We start from the raw sequence: 26,043 nt of genomic DNA, 5'->3' as shown, positions 1-26,043 counted from the left end.
AAACAATTCAGTTACTGTAGATTGTGCATCATGGAAACTGAAGCTACCTTAACTTTATGGAGTGACTCTGAATGAATTTGGATGCATTTTGAAAACCCTGAATTATAATATTAATAGGAAATTATTCCATCACTTTATCAATATATTTAAGAGATATTTACATTTAAAGTTTAGTTACAAATAATTATTGTATAACAATCTTCCTCAGATGATCTTCAAATACACCCTGAATTTCTTTTTTTTCATAGATTTAAATTATCCTTGTCTCCCCTCTGCAGCAAATATGTTTTCCCAGATTGCTAAATGATAAACCCTATAGATGCAGTATAGCAACACCCCGATCTATTTTGGATCCTTTTAAATCAATCAAAACTGTTTAACACACTTATCCAACATTCAAAACAGTAAATATTGCTTCAAGGGAGTGTGTGTCAAGGGGGACTGGTGATCAGTCCCACCTTCTGCAGTTGATATCTGCACATGCAGCAATTAACCAAATAGTGCTTGGTGGGGAACTAAGTTCCTCTCCTCACACCTTGATTCCAAGCACATGCGCTACAGAGTACCATTCACACAACATTCTGGGGCACAATTCTGGCAGTGATGTTGGCCATCACAGACCACTGCATCACTGCTTAGGGGTCTGGGGAGTCAGAGGAGATCCGTACTCCACTTGTGCAGAATGGATCTCCTCTTCTACAGCTGGGGCAATGAGGGAGACAGCTGGGTCATATGTGATGTGACCTTGCCAGCTGAAGCACTACTGGCTCTGGTTGCATCACATACAACATTGCCAGGTAAGTGATCAAACAGAAGATTTGCACTGTTTCCCATACCTCTAAATTTTCGTAAGTAATAATAATGATAATTTTATTTATAATTTTAGCACTTTTCTCCTATAGAACTCCAAATCCTTTAAAAAGTATATATTTGAAATCTTGTTACACATATCTATACATTAAATTGTCCATTTTTCTTATCCTCCTCAGATGTATTCCCAAATCCAACTTTAATTTAAAGTTTTCCATTAACTTAAAAAATTCTTCCCTCCCCACCATGATGGAACTCTATATCGCCACTTTTCTGACCATGAACACCCCCCAACTGTTGTCCTTTAATTTCAAAAGTCCTTTATGTCCCACCATTTTGGATTGTTATCTTCCCAGATTTCTGGGCAATCAAATTCCCCAAGTTTAAGGTGACATTGCTTATTTATATTTTTCCATCTTTGTAATTTATCAGATCTGGTTTTGAAGAAGAAAAAAAAGAGAAAAACAATCCACTTACTGTAAGCTGTGCATCTTGGATATGCAAACTGTGTCAACTTTATGGGGTGATTTAATGAATGTGGATACATTTTGAAAACCAATAATTATAACATCAATAGGAAATTATGCCATTGCCTCAGCAAAATATTTTAAGGATATTGTTTAAAGCTCAGTGACAAATAATTCAATTGTAATTATCTTCCTCAGATATTCTCTAAAAATACCCTCAATTTCTAATTTTCCATAGATTTAAATTATCCCTGTCACCACTCCAGAGTCAAAATCTGTTTTTCCAAATTGCTAAATGATAAATCCCATACATACAATGTAGCATCATCCTAATCTATTTGGCCTTCTTTCAACTCAATCAATCTGTTTAACAAATTTAGACATCATCCAAAAGAGAAAAGATTGCTGCATGTTAAAGTAAAATAAATGTGTTTTCTGTCTATGTAATTTTTCCTGGCTTCGGGTGCAATCAAAACATTAGTCTTGCACTGTATCCCACCACCTCTAAATTATATTTTGGAAAATAATAGAACATTTTTATTAATAAAGCAATTTTTTCCTATAGGACTCAAGGTTCTTTAAAAGTAGACATTTGAAATTTAGCTACACATACTGTAACATAAGGTGTCCATTTTCTTTTCCTCATCCAATAATTTCCCATATCTACCCTTAGTGCTTTCTTTATGAAGAAGCAACTTTTTAAGATTATTCTGTCCAGTGGGTTACAAGTGAAAATTTTAAATGGCTTCCGCAGTCAGTGCAAAGCCGGCATGCTTTACACTGACTGCGGTTGCCAATTTAAATTTTCACCTACACCTGCCAGGAACCAACGGCTTATAAGAGCCACTGCTTGGTAAATAAAGCAATTCATTTCCATTGTTTTCCATTAATTTCAAAAGTCCTTATCTCCCCCCATGAGGGAATGCTATAATACTAATTTTCTCACCATGAACATCCCCAAGCTGTTGTCCATTAATTTCAAAATGAGTTGATTTCCCACCAATCAAATCCCCCAGGGAAAAGGTGATATTGCCTATTTGGATTTTTCCATCTTTGTAAGTAATCAGATCTAGTTTTAAAGAAGAAAATAATAATAAAAAAAACAATTCACTTACTGTAAGCTGTGCATCTTGGAAATGCAAACTGTGTTAACTTTATGGGGTGAGTTAATGGATGCAGATTCATTTTGAAAACACTGAATTATAACATCAATAGGGAATTATCTTATCACTTCACCAAAATATTTCAGGGAGATTTATGTTTAAAGCTCAGCGACAAATAATTAAATTGTAATTATCTTCCTCAGGTATTCTTTAAAAATACCATTAATTTCTACTTTTCCATAAATTAAAAATATCCCTGTCTCCCCTCCACAGTCAAAATCTGTTTTTCCAATCTGCTTAATAATAAATCCCATAGATACAATGTAGCGTCATTTTAATCTATTTAGCCTTCTTTCAACTCAGTCAAATCTGTTTAACAAATGTATATATCATCCAAAACAGTAAATGTTGCTTCATGTTAAAGTAAAATAAATGTGTTTTCTTTCTATGTAAATTTATCCTGACTTTGGGTGTAATCAGGAGACCACAATTTAAACATAAATCTTGCACTGTATCTCAAGGAGGCCCCAATTTAAACATAAGTCTTGCACTGTATCCCACCACATCTAAATCATATTTGGAAAAATAATAATTTAATTTATAAAGCTTTTTTTTCCCTATAGGATGCAAAGTGCTTTAAAAGTAGGCATTGAAATCTAGCTACACATACTATAACATAAGGTGCCTACTTTGCTTATCCATATCCAATGATTTCCCAAATCCACCGTTAGGGCTTCATTTACATAGCATTGGCTTTTGTAAGCTGATGCTGTCCAGCAGGTTACAGGTAAACATTTTCATTAAAAAAAAATTTCTTCACTTTTGCCCTTTTAAAATTTCACCTGCAACCCGCCAGGAACCAATAGGTTACAAAAGCCGCTGCTTCATAAAAAAAAACACATTAATTTGTATTGTTTCTCATTAATTTCAAAAGTCTATATCTCTCCCCATGATGGCTTGCTATGTTACCAGTTGTCTCACCATTAACACCCCCAAGCTGTTGTCCATTAAATTCAAAATGACTGTTTGATGTCCCATCATTTTGGATTTTCCCAGTTTGTTGGGCAATCAAATCCCCCAGGTTTAAGGTGACATCGCCTATTTGGATTTTTCCATCTTTGTAATTAACCAGTTCTGATTTTGAAAACAAAAACAAAAAACAATTCAGTTACTGTAAACTGTGCATCATGGAAATGCAAACTGTCAACTTTAATTGGTGACTGAATTCATATGGATCCATTTTGAAAACACTTAATTATAACAGCAATAGGAAATTATTCCATCACTTCACCAAAATATTTCAGGGGTATTTATGTTTAAAGATCAGTGACAAATAATTACATTGTAATTTATTCTTTAAAAATACCCTCAATTTCTACTTTCCATATATTTAAATTATCCATGTTTCCCCTCCACAGCCAAAATCTGGTATTCCAAATTGCTGAATGGTAAGTCATCCAAAACATCACTTCGTGTTAAATTAGATATAAATGTGTTTTCTTTCTATGTCTTTTTTTCCTGGTTTCAGGTGCAATCAGTAGACCCCAATTTAAACCTGTACTGTATCTTAATACCTCTAAATCATATTTGGGAATTTTTTTTTTATTTATATAATACTTTTCTCTAATATGACTCAGGGTGCTTTAAAAAGTAGACATTTGAAATCTAGCTTCACATACTATATTTTATCGATTCCTTCTCCTCGTCAGATGATTTCCTAAATCTACTTTTAACTTCCATTGCTTTGATTAATTTCAAAATTCCTTATCCCAAGCCACCCCAACTCCCCATGATGGAGCTCTATATTACCAGTTTTTTCACTATGATCACCCCCCAGCTGTTGTCCTTCAATTTCAAAACTTGATGTCCCACCATTTTGAATTGCTATATTCCCAGTTTGTTGGTCATTCAAATCCCCCAGGTTTAAGGTGATATTGCCTATTTGGATTTTTCCATCTTTGTAATTACTCAGATCTGGTTTTCAAAAGAACCAATTTAGCTAATGTAAGCTGTGCATCATGAAAACTGAAATTGTGCTAACTTTATGGGATGACTCAATTAATGTGGATGCATTTTGAAAACCCTGAATTATAATATTAATAGAAAATGATCCCATCACTTAACCAGCACATTTCAGAGATATTTATGTTTACAGTTTAGCGACAACTAATTAACGTGTAATTATCTTTTTCGGGTGTTCCCCAAATACACCCTGAATTTCTTATTTTCCATAGATTTAGAATATCCTTGTCTCCCCTTCACAGCCAATATGTGATTTCCCAGATTGCTGAATAATATACCCCATAGAGGCAATGTAGCATAAACCTGCTCTATTTTGCCTCCTTTGTATCAATCAGATTTTTTGAATACATTTATACTGTACATCATCTAAAACAGCAAATGTTGCTTCATGTTAAATTAAAACAAATGTGTTTTCTTTTTACATTCGTTTTTTTAATCCAGGTGCAATCATGAAAGCCTTTATGTAAACAGAAAATTTGCACTGTTTCCCACCACCTCAAAATCATATTTGGGAAAGTAGACATTTGAAATCTAGCTGTACATATCTTAAACTTATGTTTTCCGACTTCCTTATCTGCAACAAATGCTTTCCCAAAGCCACACTTAGTTTGATGTTTGCCATTAATTTCAAAAGTTCTTGTTTCCCACCATTATATAACTCAAAATTACTAGTTTTTTAACCAAGCAATCTCCTCAGATCTATCTTGGCACCGTTCAGTTGTATATTGCCACCGTTAAAATCAATTAGGTCTTTTTGAGAAATTGAAAAAAAAATTTAAATGCAGTTGCTGTGAACTGTGCTTCATGCTAGATTATAATATATTAACATTATGCTTTGACTATTAATACATTTTGATGCATTTTGTACACCCCATATTTTAACAGTTATAGGAAATTATCCCATAATTTCCCAAAATATTTTAGAAATTGTGAAAGGTCAAAAATGTTAAGTACAAATATTTAAAAATTAGAACTTTCTTATTTTTAAATCCTCACCAAATTTTTTTCAAGCGCACCCTAGATTTTTGTTTATATAAAAATACCCCTTTGATACAAATTTGTATCACTCAGGTCTATTTGCCCCATTTTAAATCAATCAGATCTGTTTAACAATGGAAAATATCACCAATAAACTGTAACTGTTGCTTCATTTTAAATTAAGCAAAAATTACTTGTTATCATTTTACTATTACTGAACCTGTGTGCACTCCAAAAACCCTGGATCCAACATAAGGCTTGCACCACTTCCCAATCTATTTTGGAATTGCAAACTTCACCACTGATCTAGAAATATCTAACACTTACGTTTTCCTCCTTCTGTATGAGATGATCCACCATTAATTTCATGTTTTCCATGAATTTCAAAAGTTTTTGTCTCCCCACCATTATGGATCTCAAAATTACCAGTTTGTTCACCAAGCAATCCCCCCATATCTATGTTGGCACCACCCAGTTGTATATTGCCACCAGTAAAATCAATATGGTCTGTTTGAGAGAATGGGAAAATAAATCAAATACAGTTACTGTAATCTGTGCTTCATAATTATAGTATCATATCTTTGACTATGTTAGTTTTGACTATGATACATTTTGGCACATTTCATACATCCCCTTAATTCAAAAGTGTATAGAACATCATCCCACCATTTCTAATCTATTTTGAAATTATCGAAACCTAAATAAATACATTTAGAGTTTCCTTAATTCTTATGTTCCCCAAATGTTTTCTAATGTTTCATCTATTTAAAATCTTAGTGACACATCCTACAGTATACCTCTAATACCAAAATCTACTTCCCTATATTGGGGAATGGTAGTACCTGTACAAAGCAATTTGCCATCAGTCAGATCCATTTGCTAATTTTAAATTCAATCTCAACTGTTTTGAAAACTGTTTTAAAACAGTAAAGTTTGCTTCATTTTAATTTAAATATAATGTATTTGCTTTTATCCAGTATAATTAGCATTGAATCTAGGAGCGCTCATGTAACCCTGACACAAAAACAAGGTTTGCGCCACTTTCCAATTTTTTTCAGTATTTTCGACATATAACATTGGGCTGCAAAGATTTACAGCTCATGTTTCCCTTCTTCCTTATCCTCCTTAGATAATTGCCCATATCCACCCTTCATTTCATGTTTTCCTTTCGATTCAAAATTTGTTGCATCCCCACCAGTATTAAATACTAAATTCACAGTTTATTACCAAATTATTCCTCCCACTGTAGGTTGCCTAGTTTTATTTACCACATTTAAAATGAATAATGATCCTAAATTCAACAAGAGATATGCACTGTAACCCTCCACCTCCCAATCAAATCAGAGATGTAAATATTACAAATCTAGCTACAATAGATCTATAAATTTAGTTTTCCTGCTTCCATATCCCATATCCGTAGACTTTTGAAATTTAACTACACTTATCTATAACTTACGTTTTCCTCCATCCTTATCCTCACCAGATGCTTTCTGAAATCCACCCTTAATTTCATATTTTCCATTTATTCCAAAAGCCTTTGCTTCCCCACTATTTTGGAAAGCTGTATTGCCAGATTGTTCACCATGTAATCCCCCCAGCAGTACGTTGGCACCGCCAAAATTTATTTTGCCACCATTCAAATCAAGCAAGTCTGTTTTAGAAAAAAGGGAAAAAAATTAAACGCAATTACTGTAAACAGCATCATGATGAATAATAGTATGTGAACTTAATTTGTTAGTCTGAATGAATTTGGACACCTTTTCTAAAGAATAAAATAATCTAATACTCTCCCAATATATATTGGGAGTCTTTTACTCTAATATATTAGAAATTTCGTCCATAGATATAAAAGCGGCAATAATTTTGACGGAAAACAGGTTGAATTCACCTTTTAAATTGTTGCTGATTTAAATCTATGGGCTAAATCAATGAAATTGCAAAGTCTATTTCATTTGGGCCTCTGTGAATTAAGTTTAAATATAAATAAATTAAATGCATATCTTTCTTCTTTATTAGCCTCATAAGTTTTCACAATTCCACGTTCATTATTATGTTTCCCAATTATTTTGAATGACCTTGTATCCCCATCATAAGGGGTTACTATAGTGTTTGCTGACGTATGATGCCTCTGTATGCTGGCACCAATTTGTTTTGAGCTATTTAAAAAAAATTGAAAACAGTAATACATAATTAAAACATATGCTTAATAGACATATGTCAAGCTAAATTAATTTACATTTCCTTTTGTTGTGATGCACAGCTTTAATAATTTCTGAGCATTTATATTTTTAAGTTAATTTTATTAGCCCTTTGTATTTGTAATTAGGGTTGCAAAGAGGGGGGATTGGGTACAAATTACCTGGGCCAGGGCTTGTTGGAGGCCGGTCAGGGCTCAGATCCACCCCCTCTCATTCTTACCTGCCAGTGGCAGTAGCCTCTCTCGCCAGCCCAGCACACACTACTGTGTGTTGGGCTGTAGTGTCTCCAGGAAGACAGATGCCCCTGAGTAGCAGCAGTCTTATCTGCTTGCATGAAGGGCTGAGGGAGCGATCGCACTGATTGCCCCCACCCCTGGATCTATCCCTGGCTGAAGGGCATCACGGCACCCTCTGTGCAGCACACAGTGCGGCACACACATAGTATTTTTTATATATTTTTAGGAGGCATGGCCACACCTCCACGATTAGGCCATGCTCCCTGGTCCTGCTCTACAGTCCTGTTTGTAATATAGCATTGACCTCAATTTTATTCGAATGTTGATATTCAGATACCACTGGTCACTTGTATCATTGCTAAATTGCACAGATTTGCCATTACGGATTATACCTCCTCTCCTCCATCTGTATCACTATGAAAACTAGGGAATGTTTTGGTTCACTTTTTTTAAGTTATTTGCGTGTGGTGTGAGTGAGAGAACTAATCAGTAGCTGCAATGTCTCCTATATTAAATGGCCGTAAAGCTCCAAATTGGAGCCATTTTATTCCAAACTATAGATGTCCATTTCTTATTTCTGAGTGAAATACTGTCCGCTTTGTGAGTATGTATGAAAGGAGAAATTAACCAGCAAGAATACTAAATGCTGTTTGAGCTTTTTCTAAGAAGCATATATCACTAAGGAGAAAAAAAGGCTTTATGATTGCTTCTTCAAAATGTATTTAGAGCAGTGGTGGTTCCAGAGGTGGAGCTGCAGCGCAATTCAAAGTTCAAATGGGGAGCCACACCAACTGCCCCTCTAAATATTGCCGGCCGGGACTCTCTGGCAGTTGGTGTGGCTCCCTTATTTGAATTTTGGACTGCGCTGCAGCCTTACTTCTGGAGCTGCGACTGCCTAAGAGACAGTCCATGGAGAAATCAGAGCTTTCTCTAGCATCGCCTTTGGTTTCTGTAAATAACGCCACTGCATGAGCCAACTTTGGCAGCGAAGCGTAATGACCACTTTCTAAGCATGAAAAGTTAAGCTTAATGTCGCTTGTCTAATTAGATATAATGCCATCTTAGGATGGTACTGTGGAAACGTACATGTACCACTTCCCTGCGCATGCGCCGTCCATTTGAAATGGAATCTCTCAGTTTTTCCCTACTCTTAATCATGCACAACAGGGCTGCTCATGGGCTATTATGTATCGTATCAGCACTAGGCTGATGGAATACAAACAAGACTGAGATTTCCAGAGGGTCAGTTATAGTAACAAGATTGGTTTTTCAATAAAAGTAAATTAAATATTCACAGCTATGCAGCGTTTTCAGTCTTCTTGAAGTTCCTCTACACATAAATCCTCTCGCTATGCCAGGCACATTCACTATCATTGTACTGTCATTTGTAAAATTGGGAATGTAATTTCTAATGGCTGTAAATATACTAACTTAGTAATGACAACTATAACTTACTTTTAAGTCCACCCTGAATGTCTTGTTGCCCAGAGATTTGCACTGTCTGCCCACCGTGTTGTCCCAGCAAACCCCCCACTTGTATGTTGGCACCGCCCAACTGTGCACCACCGTTCAAATCAACCAGGTCTGTTACAGGGAAGGAAGGGTTATATTACTACCCTTAATAACAGTTACTTGTAAACTATATCATATTGTATAATTTTTATACCTGGAACAATTTGTATCTGATAAAGTTGAGATTGTCTTTTAGACATTCCAGACGGGCAACCTGCAGTCTGTACAGCTGATCGGAGAATCCTTAGGACCCTCCGATCAATCCTGCCCTTACCGATGCTATTGGTCCTGCCCCCTCTGTGCAACTTAATAACATCATGTGTGCCATTCTCTGAGGGGGCAGGGCCGGCACAAGGTACATTTAAGCCCTATTATGGCACCATCTGGGATGGGGGTGAGTGCTCCTAATAATCCAAAATTCACCCCTAATTGATTATTTTCAGTAATATATATTGTTTTGTTTCTTGATTGCTATTTAAAACCATATTCCCAGTTTGTTCACCAGTCAACTCCCCCCCCCCCTTCCCAGTTGTATGTTGGCATCATCAAAGTGTATTCCACCATTTATATCAATCATATCTGGCTATGTAGTAGACAAGAGCAACCTACATTATATTCTCATTATGTAAATTAATTTACTTTTAATGATTAGTATAATAATCAAACACTAAATATTTCACAACTGTTCAGCGTTTTCAGTCTTTCTGAAGTTCTCCTGCATATCAGTCCTCTAACTATGCCAAACACATTCACTATCATTGTACTGCCATTTTTAAAATTAGGAATTTAATTTCTAATGGCTGTAAATATACTAATTTAGTAATGACAACTATAACTTACTTTTAAGTCCACCCTGAATTTCTTGTTGCCCAGCAATATGCACTGTCTGCCCACCGTGTTGTCCCAAGATACCCCCCACTTGTATGTCGACATTGCCCAAATGTGCACCACCATTCAAATCAACCAGGTCTGTTATCGGGAAGGAAGGGTTATATCACTACTCTTAATAACAATTTACTTGTAAACAATATAAAATTGTATAAGTATTATTCTTGGAACAATGTGTATGTGATACAGTTCATATGTTGTTTATGCCCAAAAATAGTCTGAGTGTTCAGTTTGCACAGAACACAGCAACTTAATAATTTAAGACTAATAAAGAGTAAATGATGTATAAATGTGGATGGACAACCCAGAAGCCCAATGTTATTAAGGGGAAGAGGTATCAAGCCTTGGAGAGACATACAGTAAAGTGGAGAAGTTGCCCAAAGAAACCAATCGACTTCTAACTGTCATTTACAGTATCTAGCACTGTCTTTGAAGTCTATGCCACCATTTACATCAGTCGTGTCTGGCTATGGAAATAAATAGAGCAACCTACATTACATTCTCATTATTGTAAATCCATTTACTTTTTGACAATTTTACTGTTAAAAAAAAAAATTCACAGCTTTGCGGCATTTCAAGTCTTGTGAAGTTCCTCTACACACAGGGTTGGACTGGCCCACAGGGGTACAGGAGAAACCCCTGATGGGCCCCACTGCCTGAGGGCCACTCCCCCTCTAGGGATCAGGTTTCAGACTTTGCACGTTAATTATACAAATGTTACACTATACTGCACAGGACTATGGTGTATTTTCTATAATGCATTGCTGCTATTATTATTATTATCTGGTATATTATCATGCATGCACTAGTAGTATTAACATAAATATATTTTTAAAGTGCTCCAGACTATGTCCTCTCTAATGGTAAGCCAAGCTTTTGTGGAGGCTCACCACACCCCCTCTGGAGAGTGGCCACACCCCTATGTATGGGCCCCTATCACTGCATTCCCCCGGTAGGCCCATCATGCCCCAGTTCAACACCGTCTACACATTGGTCGTCTAACTATGCCAGACACATTCACTAACATTGTACTGTCATTTGTAAAATAAGGAATGTTAATTATAATGGCTGTAACTATATTGACTTAGTAATGACAACTATAACTTACTTTTAAGTCCACCCTGAATTTCTTGTTGCCCAGAGATTTGCACTGTCTGCCCACCGTGTTGCCCCAGCAAACCCCCTACTTGTATGTTGGCACCGCCCAGCTGTGCACCACCATTCAAATCAACCAGATCTGTTAAGGGGAAGGAAGAATATCGCTACCCTTAATAACAGTTACTTGTTGTAAACTATATAATATTGTATAATTCTTATGCCTGAAACAATCTGTATGACATATATTTGAGATTGTCTTCTGGACATTAAAGACAGGCACCCTGCAGTCTGGACCGCTGATCGGAGAATCCTCAGGATGCTCCAGTCAGTGCTGACCTTAACGGTGCTATCAGCCTTGCCCACTCTGTGCAACATAATGACATCATGTGTGCCATTTTCTGAGGGGGCAGGGCCGGCACAGGGTACAGTTGACCCCTATTACGGCACTGTCTGGGATGGGGAGTGGGTGCTCCTAATGTGTCCAAGTTCACCCCTAATTGATTATTTTTCTGTGATTTATAATGTTTTGTTTTTTGATCGCTACTTAAAGCCACATTCCCAGTGTATTCCCCAGTCAACTCACCCCCCTCCCAGTTGTATGTCGGCATCACCAAAGTGTATTCCACCATTTACATCAACCATATCTGGCTAAGGAGTAGACAACAGCAGCCTACATTACATTCTCATTATGTAAATTTATTTACTTTTATTATTAGTTTTATAATCAAACACTAAATAATTCAGAGCTATGCAGCGTTTTCAGTCTTTGTGAAGTTCTCCTGCAGATCAGTCCTCTCGCTATGCCAGACACATTCACTACCATTGTACTGCCATTTGTAAACTCGGGAATGTAATTTCTAATGGCTGTAAATATACTAACTTAGTAATGCCAACTATAACTTACTTTTAAGTCCACCCTGAAGTTCTTGTTGCCCGGAGAATTGCACTGTTTGCCCACCGTGTTGTCCCAGCAAACCCCCTACTTGTATGTTGGCACCGCCCAGCTGTGCACCACCATTCAAATCAACCAGGTCTGTTAAGGGGAAGGAAGGATATCGCTACCCTTAATAACAGTTACTTGTAAACTATATAATATTGTATAATTGTTATGCCTGAAACAATCTGTATGACATATATTTGAGATTGTCTTCTGGATATTAAAGACAGGCACCCTGCAGTCTGGACCGCTGATCGGAGAATCCTCAGGATGCTCCAGTCAGTGCTGACCTTAATGGTGCTATCAGCCCTGCCCACTCTGTGCAACATAATGACATCATCTGTGCCGTTCTCTGAGGGGGCAGGGATGGCACAGGGTACAGTTGACCCCTATTACGGCACTGTCTGGGATGGGGAGTGGGTGCTTCTAATGTACCCAAGTTCACCCCTAATTGATTATATTTCTGTGATTTATAATGTTTTGTTTTTTGATCGCTACTTAAAGCCACATTCCCAGTGTATTCCCCAGTCACCTCACCCCCCTCCCAGTTGTATGTCGGCATCACCAAAGTGTATTCCACCATTTACATCAACCATATCTGGCTATAGAGTAGACAACAGCAGCCTATATTACATTCTCATTATGTAAATTAATTTACTTTTATTATTAGTTTTATAATCAAACACTAAATAATTCACAGCTATGCAGCGTTTTCAGTCTTTGTGAAGTTCTCCTGCAGATCAGTCCTCTCGCTATGCCAGACACATTCACTACCATTGTACTGCCATTTGTAAAATTGAGAATGTAATTTCTAATGGCTGTAAATATACTAACTTAGTAATGCCAACTATAACTTACTTTTAAGTCCACCCTGAAGTTCTTGTTGCCCGGAGAATTGCACTGTTTGCCCACCGTGTTGTCCCAGCAAACCCCCTACTTGTATGTTGGCACCGCCCAGCTGTGCACCACCATTCAAATCAACCAGGTCTGTTAAGGGGAAGGAAGGATATCGCTACCCTTAATAACAGTTACTTGTAAACTATATAATATTGTATAATTGTTATGCCTGAAACAATCTGTATGACATATATTTGAGATTGTCTTCTGGATATTAAAGACAGGCACCCTGCAGTCGGCACCGCTGATCGGAGAATCCTCAGGATGCTCCAGTCAGTGCTGACCTTAACGGTGCTATCAGCCCTGCCCACTCTGTGCAACATAATGACATCATGTGTGCCATTTTCTGAGGGGGCAGGGCCGGCACAGGGTACAGTTGACCCCTATTACGGCACTGTCTGGGATGGGGAGTGGGTGCTCCTAATGTGTCCAAGTTCACCCCTAATTGATTATTTTTCTGTGATTTATAATGTTTTGTTTTTTGATCGCTACTTATAGCCACATTCCCAGTGTATTCCCCAGTCACCTCACCCCCCTCCCAGTTGTATGTCGGCATCACCAAAGTGTATTCCACCATTTACATCAACCATATCTGGTTATGGAGTAGACAACAGCAGCCTATATTACATTCTCATTATGTAAATGAATTTACTTTTATTATTAGTTTTATAATCAAACACTGAATAATTCACAGCTATGCAGCGTTTTCAGTCTTTGTGAAGTTCTCCTGCAGATCAGTCCTCTCGCTATGCCAGACACATTCACTACCATTGTACTGCCATTTGTAAAATCGGGAATGTAATTTCTAATGGCTGTAAATATACTAACTTAGTAATGTCAACTATAACTTACTTTTAAGTCCACCCTGAAGTTCTTGTTGCCCGGAGAATTGCACTGTTTGCCCACCGTGTTGTCCCAGCAAACCCCCTACTTGTATGTTGGCACCGCCCAGCTGTGCACCACCATTCAAATCAACCAGGTCTGTTAAGGGGAAGGAAGGATATCGCTACCCTTAATAACAGTTACTTGTAAACTATATAATATTGTATAATTGTTATGCCTGAAACAATCTGTATGACATATATGTGAGATTGTCTTCTGGATATTAAAGACAGGCACCCTGCAGTCGGCACCGCTGATCGGAGAATCCTCAGGATGCTCCAGTCAGTGCTGACCTTAACGGTGCTATCAGCCCTGCCTACTCTGTGCAACATAATGACATCATGTGTGCCGTTCTCTGAGGGGGCAGGGCTGGCACAGGGTACAGTTGACCCCTATTACGGCACTGTCTGGGATGGGGAGTGGGTGCTCCTAATGTGCCCAAGTTCACCCCTAATTGATTATTTTTCTGTGATTTATAATGTTTTGTTTTTGATCGCTACTTAAAGCCACATTCCCAGTGTATTCCCCAGTCACCTCACCCCCCTCCCAGTTGTATGTCGGCATCACCAAAGTGTATTCCACCATTTACATCAACCATATCTGGTTATGGAGTAGACAACAGCAGCCTATATTACATTCTCATTATGTAAATGAATTTACTTTTATTATTAGTTTTATAATCAAACACTAAATAATTCACAGCTATGCAGCGTTTTCAGTCTTTGTGAAGTTCTCCTGCAGATCAGTCCTCTCGCTATGCCAGACACATTCACTACCATTGTACTGCCATTTGTAAACTCAGGAATGTAATTTCTAATGGCTGTAAATATACTAACTTAGTAATGACAACTATAACTTACTTTTAAGTCCACCCTGAAGTTCATGTTGCCCGGAGAATTGCACTGTTTGCCCACCGTGTTGTCCCAGCAAACCCCCTACTTGTATGTTGGCACCGCCCAGCTGTGCACCACCATTCAAATCAACCAGGTCTGTTAAGGGGAAGGAAGGATATCGCTACCCTTAATAACAGTTACTTGTAAACTATATAATATTGTATAATTGTTATGCCTGAAACAATCTGTATGACATATATGTGAGATTGTCTTCTGGACATTAAAGACAGGCACCCTGCAGTCGGCACCGCTGATCAGAGAATCCTCAGGATGCTCCAGTCAGTGCTGACCTTAATGGTGCTATCAGCCCTGCCCACTCTGTGCAACATAATGACATCATCTGTGCCGTTCTCTGAGGGGGCAGGGATGGCACAGGGTACAGTTGACCCCTATTACGGCACTGTCTGGGATGGGGAGTGGGTGCTTCTAATGTACCCAAGTTCACCCCTAATTGATTATTTTTCTGTGATTTATAATGTTTTGTTTTTAGATCGCTACTTAAAGCCACATTCCCAGTGTATTCCCCAGTCACCTCACCCCCCTCCCAGTTGTATGTCGGCATCACCAAAGTGTATTCCACCATTTACATCAACCATATCTGGCTATAGAGTAGACAACAGCAGCCTACATTACATTCTCATTATGTAAATGAATTTACTTTTATTATTAGTTTTATAATCAAACACTAAATAATTCACAGCTATGCAGCGTTTTCAGTCTTTGTGAAGTTCTCCTGCAGATCAGTCCTCTCGCTATGCCAGACACATTCACTACCATTGTACTGCCATTTGTAAACTCAGGAATGTAATTTCTAATGGCTGTAAATATACTAACTTAGTAATGCCAACTATAACTTACTTTTAAGTCCACCCTGAAGTTCTTGTCCAGAGATTTGCACTGTTTGCCCACCGTGTTGTCCCAGCAAACCCCCTACTTGTATGTTGGCACCGCCCAGCTGTGCACCACCATTGAAATTAACCAGGTCTGTTACGGGGAAGGAAGGGTTATATCACTACCCTTAACAACAGTTAATTGTAAACTATATAATATTGTTTAATTTTTATATACTGAAACAATCTGTATGTCATATATGTGAAATTGTCTCTGGATATTAAAGACAGGCACCCTGCAGTCGGCACCGCTGATCGGAGAATCCTCAGGATGCTCCAGTCAGTGCTGACCTTAACGGTGCTATCAGCCCTGCCCACTCTGTGCAACATAATGACATCATGTGTGCCGTTCTCTGAGGGGGCAGGGCCAGCACATGGTACAGTTGACCCCTATTACGGCACTGTCTGGGATGGGGAGTGGGTGCTCCTAATGTGCCCAAGTTCACCCCTAATTGATTATTTTTCTGTGACTTATAATGTTTTGTTTTTTGATCGCTACTTAAAGCCACATTCCCAGTGTATTCCCCAGTCACCTCACCCCCCTCCCAGTTGTATGTCGGCATCACCAAAGTGTATTCCACCATTTACATCAACCATATCTGGCTATAGAGTAGACAACAGCAGCCTATATTACATTCTCATTATGTAAATGAATTTACTTTTATTATTAGTTTTATAATCAAACACTAAATAATTCACAGCTATGCAGCGTTTTCAGTCTTTGTGAAGTTCTCCTGCAGATCAGTCCTCTCGCTATGCCAGACACACTCACTACCATTGTACTGCCATTTGTAAAATTGAGAATGTAATTTCTAATGGCTGTAAATATACTAACTTAGTAATGCCAACTATAACTTACTTTTAAGTCCACCCTGAATTTCATGTTGCTCGGAGATTTGCACTGTCTGCCCACCGTGTTGTCCCAGCAAACCCCCTACTTGTATGTTGGCACCGCCCAGCTGTGCACCACCATTCAAATCAACCAGGTCTGTTACAGGGAAGGAAGGGTTATATCACTACAGTACCTTTGAAAATAGATAATTGTAATCTACTGTATATAAAAAAAAAAAGAAAAATTTATACCTGGAACAAGCTGAATGTGATACACCTAAGAATGCTTAGTAAATACTGTAGGCTGACTGTTCAATTTGCACAGAACATGGTAACCTTTTAATTTAAACCTAGTAACGTGTAAATGATGTATAACAGTGTGGGTGTTTTTATTTAGATTCTCAAAGCATATACATTAATACTGTCATTTGTGATACTTTTGGATCCCAGTCTGACAGTCCCATCTTTAGCTCTTTGGCCCTGATTCAGAGTTGTACCCTAATGCCGTGCGAAAAATATGCAAATGTGGAAGACGCAGAGGAATGTATTGAGATCCCCACCTCTGGCTTTGCAAATCCAAGCATCTGCGTACAAAGACAATCAAGTAACCCAATGGTGAGCAGATTGGTCACGTGTACCAAAACCTAGGAGCCATGTTTACTGCATACAGGATCACAGACACAGCCTGTAAGACGCCCCCCCCCCAAAAAAAAGTGACACGTCTGCGTTTTTGCTGCCACTCCTCGTTACCTTCCCTAAACGCACCCGGACTGTCAATCACTTTGCGAATAATCACTGCGAGCGACTGCGGTAATGTACCTTGATGCATGGGCTGTGTGAGTTAAATGCATGCACAGTTAACTGATAATCGATCAACCGATCGGCACTGAATATATCTCTGAATCAGACCCTAAATTGATCCTCTCTTTGGTCTGATGAATAGTGCTGTGTTGAACCTTTGTTTTTTTTGGCTCCCAAGCAGGAGTGTAACTAGGTATTTGAAGGCCCCATAGCAAAAGATTGTAAGGAAGATGGGCCCCCCTTAGCTCCGGGCTCCATAGAGGCCGCACCCCTTGAACCTATGGTAGTCACACCCATGCTCCCAAATATGTTTGATTGCATCTGAGATATTTAATAACACCCACCGTGTATATGTAATTGATTTGTTATTTCTATACTAACATGATCTGTATGAATTTGAATCCCTAAGGAACTGCATTTCATCCAAGTTTTCGTAATGGCTGTATTCACTCTCACCATTTGAAAGGTGATGTTTCACGGACCAATAATACATTTTATTTATTTTTTTAAATAGAATTTATTAGCACCTTTATCAATGACCTCACTCTGCTTTTGCCACTGGTTCACACAATTCTATCCTCCTTATATTTTGCAAAAACGCGGTTCTCTTTAAACATATTTTGGCCTTTTGTACACACACACGCACGCACACACACACACGCACACGCATGCGCACACACACGCACGTGCACGCACACACACACACATGAATGTTTCCTTTCAAGAAGTAGGTCGGAAAAAATCCAGCGTCCCTTTTTTTTTGTCATTGCTCCTGAGTCTGAAATTCTGCTACAATACTCAATGCAAGTAAGAACAAAAGGCACCTGTCAGTAGAATAGTAAATGCCTAGTCATAAATAAAGGTTTACAGAGTTTCCGTTAACGTATAAGAAAGTAATACAGGCGTGAATGAGGTTATTAATTGTATATTGAAAATGTAAACATTTGTACAATTTGCTATATGATAACGGAACCGGTAACAAATTGTACAAATGTTCTATAGTTACTATTGGATATTTTCATTGTAATAAAAGTATTGCCGATCCATAGAAGCCTATATATTACATTTCTCCTGAAAACTAACATTCCTTAATACGGTATACTGCGGCTATTTGCAATGTTATTTTGAAGCAATTTATCATGTTGTATGGCGCAGTCGCCGGGACACAGGCTCTGATAGGTAGAAAGTAAACGGATAGCTACTGTAACATCACTTTGCTTCTAGGTTTGAACCCAGATGGTGTAACTACATATGCCTGGCCACCAGGCCCCACGCGTGAAAATGAAAAAAGCTATGATGGGCACTGGTAACAGCTACAGACCAGCAGCAAGGGATCCAGTCATGCTGCCCCATAGAGGTAAGCAGGCTAAAGCCTTCATCTGGCAGTATTAGCTATAGGAGACCAGTTCAGAAAATGTAAGCTATTCGGAGAGAGTTAAATAGCCCCAGTAATGCCGCATCCATAAAAAGCTATGGAGAGGACTGCAGCAATCAGTTTAGTTCGGAAAGCAGGAGATATCTTGCATAGCAAATTTTAGCGGTAGAATTAGTTTGATTAATAGGCTCCCATAGACTTTTACATTCAAATGTAATGTAAATATTACATACCACTGTGGTTCCCAAACTTGGTCCTCAAGGCACCCTAACAGTCCAGGTTTTAAGGATATCCATGTTTAAGAACAGGTGATTTAATTAGTATTTCAGTCAGCATGATTATACCATCTGTGTCCAAGCATGGATATCCTTAACCCCTGGACTGTTAGGGTGCCTTGAGGACTGAGCTTGGGAAACCCTGATCTAACATCACATTGTGAAGCCTCACCAACAGCAAGTTGAAATTAACAATGTCACTATAAAAGCTATAACTTACTTGTCTTTCCTTGCTCCCCGATATTTACATTCACAGCTCCACCCAGCATCTTCGTCACTCCTATGCCATTCATATTTAAGCCACCTTGAGCACCACCGCCAAATTGGATACCGCTTATGCCGCCTTGAGCACCACCGCTGGCTTGGATACCGCTCATGCCACCTTGAGCACCACCTTCTACTTGGATACCGCTATTCATGCCAGCTTGAGCACCACCGCCTACTTGGATACCGCTCATGCCACCTTGTGCACCACCACCGATTTGGATACCACTCATGCTGCCTTGAGCACCACCGCCTCCTTCGATAGCGCTATTCATGCCGGATTGAGAACCACCGCTGAGTTGGAAGCTGCTACTCATGCCACTTTGAGCACCACCGCTTACTTGGATACCGTTTATGCCACCTTGTGCACCACCGCCTACTTGGATACTGCTCATGCTGCCTTGAGCACCACCGCCTCCTTGGATACCACTCATGCCACCTTGAGCACCACCGCCTCCTTGGATACTGATCATGCTGCCTTGAGCACCACCGCCTCCTTGGATACCACTCATGCCACCTTGAGCACCACCAACTCCTTGGATACCACTATTCATGTCGGCTTGAGAACCACCGCTCACTTGGAAGCTGCTACTCATGCCACTTTGAGCACCACCGCCTACTTGGATACCGTTTATGCCACCTTGTGCACCACCACCTCCTTGGATACTAATCATGCCGCCTTGAGCACCACCGCCTTCTTGGATACCACTCATGCCACCTTGAGCACCACCGCCTATTTGGATACCACTCATGCCACCTTGTGCACCACCGCCAAATTGGATACCACTTATGCCACCTTGAGCACCACCGCCTCCTTGGATACCACTATTCATGCCGGATTGAGAACCACCACTGACTTGGAAGCTGCTACTCATGCCACTTTGAGCACCACCACCTACTTGGATACCGTTTATGCCACCTTGTTCACCACCGCCTACTTGGATACTGCTCATGCCGCTTTGAGCACCACCACCTCCTTGGATACTAATCATGCCTCCTTGAGCACTGCCGCCTCCTTGGATACCACTCATGCCACCTTGTGCACCACCGCCGAATTGGATACCGCTCATGCCACCTTGAGCACCACCGCCTCCTTGGATACCACTACTCATGCCGGATTGAGAACCACTGCTGACTTGGTAGCTGCTACTCATGCCGCCTTGAGCACCACCGCCTCCTTCGATACCACTCATGCCACCTTGTGCACCACCGCCGAATTGGATTCCACTCATGCCGCCTTGAGCACCACCACCTCCTTGGATACCACTACTCATGCCGGATTGAGAACCACTGCTGACTTGGTAGCTGCTACTCATGCCACGTTGAGCACCACCGCCTACTTGGATACCGTTTATGCCACCTTGTGCACCACCGCCGAATTGGATTCCACTCATGCTGCCTTGAGCACCACCACCTCCTTGGATACCACTACTCATGCCGGATTGAGAACCACTGCTGACTTGGTAGCTGCTACTCATGCCACTTTGAGCACCACCGCCTACTTGGATACTGCTCATGCCACCTTGAGCACCACCGCCTACTTGGATATTAACTTCTGTTTAAAATAAGAAGAAACAATGCAAAAATAAAAAATAATTAGCTAAATGTGATGAATGCACAAAGCAGCTTTTAGCATGCCACAATACGTATAGGCCCCATTGTCGCATATGGGCATAGAATGTTAATGAACAACAAGCTCATGATGCTCTGCCTGCAGCAGCTCTACTGTAGACTGGCTCAACAATGATGCGCCGGGCGCCCCTTGCAATGAATAGTTTGTGAGCAGTTGGGCCAACTGTCCATGGCTTCTGCTCAGCTTAATCCCTGGCTTGTCAAATAAAGAGGGAGATGTATCAAGCCTTGGAGAGAGATAAAGTGGAGAAGTTGCCCAAAGCTACAAATCAGCATCTAACTGTCATTTATCCAGCACAGTCTATGGAAGGACAGTTATAAGCTGATTGGTTGCTCTGGGCAACTGTTCCAAGGCTTGATACATCTTGCCAAAAGTGAGATAGACATAAACAGAGCCCCCTAGAGGGCTGCTGCCTTCATGACCTGTTCGTTCATGTAATACCTTCAAAGATTTCACCGTTGCAAATTTTGAAGGAAAAAAAAATCTATTTTCCACTTCATAATATAGGCCCAGTATGCATTGAAATACAGAGTACATTTACAAAGTATGTTCATGTCCAAAATGATCTATAAATCCCTAAAAAAATAGTAGAAATAAGCACTGAATATACAATATAGTATATACGTATGTCATCTCTGACATGCAGGGCCCTTCTTCCTATTTTTCTACCTTAGCTCTATCCATGCCATCTCTGCTCCTTATATGTCTCTCCAAGTCCCCTTTAGTGACTCTAATACTAGATCCATGCCCATACTTTAGGCACAAGCTCAGAGCACTGAAATGCCTTCCCCTCCCTGCTTCTTACCACTGCTTGCTGTACAAGTTACAGCCCCACCTAGTCTGTCATTTTATTGCTTTGTGTTGTGTAATCCCTCAATAAAATCCATCACCTCCAGTGAGCCAATAAATCTACTGGAGGGAAGATGCAGTTGCCAGTGCCAGAGATAGGGGCAACTCAAATTACATCATGGCTGCCCTGGCATCACGCAGTGAGGTCAGCACCATGATGACACAATTCACACAGAATCGTATCATTATGGCCCTCCTTCCCTCTTAGTAGAAAGTGAGAAGGACATGAAAGGGTGACCCGCTCTTTTCAGATCAAATGGGGATTGTCTGAAATTCGGGAGTCTCCCTGATGTCCTGGGAGAGTAGTTAAGTATGGTCTTGACTTTCTAAATTTTCCTCCACCTGTTTCCTGGGTGGTCCTAATTATCTCCACCTCCTGAGCAATCATAAAAACAGCCATTTTTGCAGGCTAAAAGTGGAATAACTCAGCGTCCCTTGCCGAAACCACCAACCTGACGCATTTCTTCAAGGACAGATAATGACTAAGACTGACCATCATTTTCTTAAAATTAGGGCAATATAATTTCAAAGTTGAGCCTCAATAACCATTGAAGGAAATGAGAGTATATAACCATGTGTGGTCGAATATTTGACAGCTTTTTAGGCTGGGCAATAACACTTACCTTTTCCACTTTGAAGCATTGACATGCCATCAAGACCACCAGATGATTTCACTTCGCTCATGCTGCTACTGATGACACTCTTGCCACTTTGCTGGACGGCCATTCCTCCCATTCCTCCCATTCCTCCCATTCCTCCCATTGAGAAGCTGCCATCTGCTTTGCTGTCTGGGATTAACAGAGACAAATAGCTTTATTGTTTTATAAATGTCAACTTTTGCAACACACTTTAGAGCACTAAGAAGCTACGGAGTAACATGAATTGTGTCCTGTGGGCCAAGCGCATTGTTGTGGTTAGTTTGGCTGGGGAAATGTACTGATGTAATCCCGGTGTTTTTTATGGTCATTTATTGTCCGGCCTTGCTTATTTAGTAATGTATTTAAATTCTAATCTTATTGTTTAAATAAATACAGATCTATCTAGTAATCAGTGACATCACTGAGAATGCAGCCTAACCACTCACTGGGAGCCAGTGACATCACTGAGGATGCAGCCTAACCACTCACTGGGAGCCGGTGACATCACTGAGGATGCAGCCTATCCTCTCACTATAGGACCCATCAATATCACTATGAATGCAGCCTATCCCCTCACTAGGAACCAGGGATATCATTAGGAACCAGTGACATCACAGACAATAAAGCCTATCCTCTCACTATAGGACCTAGCGATATCACTGTGAATGCAGCCTAACCACTTACTAGGAACTAATGACATAACAGAGAATGCAGCCTATAACCCTCGACTAGGAACCAGCAATATCACTAAGAAGCTACGGAGTAACATGAATTGTGTCCTGTGGGCCAAGCGCATTGTTGTGGTTAGTTTGGCTGGGGAAATGTACTGATGTAATCCCGGTGTTTTTTATGGTCATTTATTGTCCGGCCTTGCTTATTTAGTAATGTATTTAAATTCTAATCTTATTGCTTAAATAAATACAGATCTATCTAGTAATCAGTGACATCACCGAGAATGCAGCCTAACCACTCACTGGGAGCCAGTGACATCACTGAGGATGCAGCCTAACCACTCACTGGGAGCCGGTGACATCACTAAGGATGCAGCCTAACCACTCACTGGGAGCCGGTGACATCACTAAGGATGCAGCCTAACCACTCACTGGGAGCCGGTGACATCACTGAGGATGCAGCCTATCCTCTCACTATAGGACCCATCAATATCACTATGAATGCAGCCTATCCCCTCACTAGGAACCAGGGATATCATTAGGAACCAGTGACATCACAGACAATAAAGCCTATCCTCTCACTATAGGACCTAGCGATATCACTGTGAATGCAGCCTAACCACTTACTAGGAACTAATGACATAACAGAGAATGCAGCCTATAACCCTCGACTAGGAACCAGCAATATCACTAAGAAGCTACGGAGTAACATGAATTGTGTCCTGTGGGCCAAGCGCATTGTTGTGGTTAGTTTGGCTGGGGAAATGTACTGATGTAATCCCGGTGTTTTTTATGGTCATTTATTGTCCGGCCTTGCTTATTTAGTAATGTATTTAAATTCTAATCTTATTGTTTAAATAAATACAGATCTATCTAGTAATCAGTGACATCACCGAGAATGCAGCCTAACCACTCACTGGGAGCCAGTGACATCACTGAGGATGCAGCCTAACCACTCACTGGGAGCCGGTGACATCACTAAGGATGCAGCCTAACCACTCACTGGGAGCCGGTGACATCACTAAGGATGCAGCCTAACCACTCACTGGGAGCCGGTGACATCACTGAGGATGCAGCCTATCCTCTCACTATAGGACCCATCAATATCACTATGAATGCAGCCTATCCCCTCACTAGGAACCAGGGATATCATTAGGAACCAGTGACATCACAGACAATAAAGCCTATCCTCTCACTATAGGACCTAGCGATATCACTGTGAATGCAGCCTAACCACTTACTAGGAACTAATGACATAACAGAGAATGCAGCCTATAACCCTCGACTAGGAACCAGTGATATCATTAGGAACCAGTGACATCACTGAGAATGCAACCTACCCACTCACTAGGAACCAGTGACATCACTGAGAATGTAGCCTATCTATTCACTAGGAACCAGTGGGGGGGGGAATGGTCAAGCATGGGGGGGGGCGGCCATTGTGAGAATGGTTAGGCCTCCTTGGATGCTCAGGCACCCAGAGAGGCCCAGTGCCAGGAAGTTTTGCATGTCCCCTCCCTGCTGCTAAGACTGTTGCGATGACTATGATGATGGGTTTAATACGTACTTAGAAAGTTAGCTTCTCCTCCCATGTTTAAGGAACGCTTTGCAATTTTTTCGTTGCTGCTTCCAATGACATCTGGTTCGTTTTCATATCCAGTGGCTGTATCAACTGAAGCCGAAGCCAATTTCTTGTCTGTTTTACAATAAGAAAACATAGATCATTTGATATGTGAGTTACCAAGGGCACACAGTTAGAACAGTGTTATGGAGTTAACAAAGAAACAGGGTAAATGGACTACACTAGTAATCTCCATTTTGTTTTTAAAGTCATGCAAATTTATGAGTACACTTTTCTCTGTCTTTGGCTACGCAGTTATACTTGATAAAAGCAATGGCCAATCAGAAATTGGTGTGATGGGTTGTGGGTGTGGGTAATTACATAAGGAAAGCCTCACACCATGGAGGTGCAAGCAATAATGAGCAAGGTTTTCCTTCCCAGGCAGCCGAGTTGTATTACTGCGGAGGGTTCCAGTAGAACCTAACAGCAACCTGTGGGGTTCTAAGCTGTGGAAAGAGATAAAATGGATGAAGATAAAGCAACAAACCAATCAGCTCCTAACTGTCATTTTTCAAATACAGCTTGCAATGTGACAGTTAGGAGCTGATAGGTTGGTACTTTATCGCCATCCACTTTATCTCTCTCCAAGGCTTAGTACATAGACCCCTGTATCTCCCCGACTCTGCACAGACTTACAGGTCTAGCACTCAGATCACGGGGGCTATAAGCAGGTCAAATGTCAGTCTTTGCTCCAGTTCTATAGTAGATCAGTAAATTGCACTGATTTAGGCATCTACACATCTGTAGTTTGAGTAGCGTTGTCTAAACATGGAGCCATGATGAGGGCAGGGAGTCTGTTGTACAACTGTACAGGGCATTATGGCTCATAGGATGTAGTTGTGTCCTCCAGTAATTCTGATAGGTAATATGTGATATATAATAAAATATAATATTAAAAGCAAAAACCAGCAAGCTTTTCCCTCCCGTAATTAAACATAATGGGCCTCATTAAGCACGGATCGTTATTCTGCTTATACGCATGCAACTGCGTTGCTAATATCAGTGGTGATATGTAAATGTGTGCATTCGCATTGCGATCGCAGCCTAATATAAGGACACCCACTTACCCTTACTCTCATCCGTATACTTTGACAACATAGCGAAACAATCGGTAACATCGAGTAACATCGGACCCATATGCACAGTTAAGGCAGGTCGGACCTCACTCAGGAATTTCTTACTTCTACGCACTCTATGAGACCTCAGGAGGCGTCTGGTTATCGCAGTGAATAATTTATGCACGCCCATGAAACAGCGTTGAAACGCACTGGCGC

General features: G+C 40.2%; 1 protein-coding gene across 1 annotated transcript in view; it reads right to left on the bottom strand.

Annotated features, from left to right (window-relative positions):
• LOC148478190 (uncharacterized) overlaps nt 1-26,043 on the bottom strand; it is a gene marked incomplete at its 3' end in the record, with an annotated part of 198,930 nt that overhangs the window by 160,491 nt on the left and 12,396 nt on the right. Inside the window, exons 4-19 of the mRNA XM_088455835.1 lie at nt 24,716-24,844; nt 22,463-22,627; nt 19,314-20,912; nt 16,671-16,799; nt 15,780-15,905; nt 14,889-15,017; nt 13,999-14,127; nt 13,108-13,236; nt 12,217-12,345; nt 11,323-11,451; nt 10,167-10,295; nt 9,270-9,398; nt 6,837-7,031; nt 5,708-5,887; nt 3,362-3,514; nt 2,224-2,346 (exon numbers count right to left, since the gene is read on the bottom strand). Of these exons, the coding sequence (XP_088311961.1) occupies nt 2,224-2,346; nt 3,362-3,514; nt 5,708-5,887; nt 6,837-7,031; nt 9,270-9,398; nt 10,167-10,295; nt 11,323-11,451; nt 12,217-12,345; nt 13,108-13,236; nt 13,999-14,127; nt 14,889-15,017; nt 15,780-15,905; nt 16,671-16,799; nt 19,314-20,912; nt 22,463-22,627; nt 24,716-24,844 (3,702 nt within the window). The remainder of the gene's footprint in view (nt 1-2,223; nt 2,347-3,361; nt 3,515-5,707; nt 5,888-6,836; nt 7,032-9,269; nt 9,399-10,166; nt 10,296-11,322; nt 11,452-12,216; nt 12,346-13,107; nt 13,237-13,998; nt 14,128-14,888; nt 15,018-15,779; nt 15,906-16,670; nt 16,800-19,313; nt 20,913-22,462; nt 22,628-24,715; nt 24,845-26,043) is intronic.

Source organism: Taudactylus pleione, unplaced genomic scaffold (assembly GCF_031769625.1).
Source record: "Taudactylus pleione unplaced genomic scaffold, aTauple2 ptg000672l, whole genome shotgun sequence".
Classification (NCBI taxonomy): Eukaryota; Metazoa; Chordata; class Amphibia; order Anura; family Myobatrachidae; genus Taudactylus; species Taudactylus pleione.
Note: the sequence above shows the minus strand (reverse complement) of the source record. Positions and strands in the feature narration are given on the sequence as shown.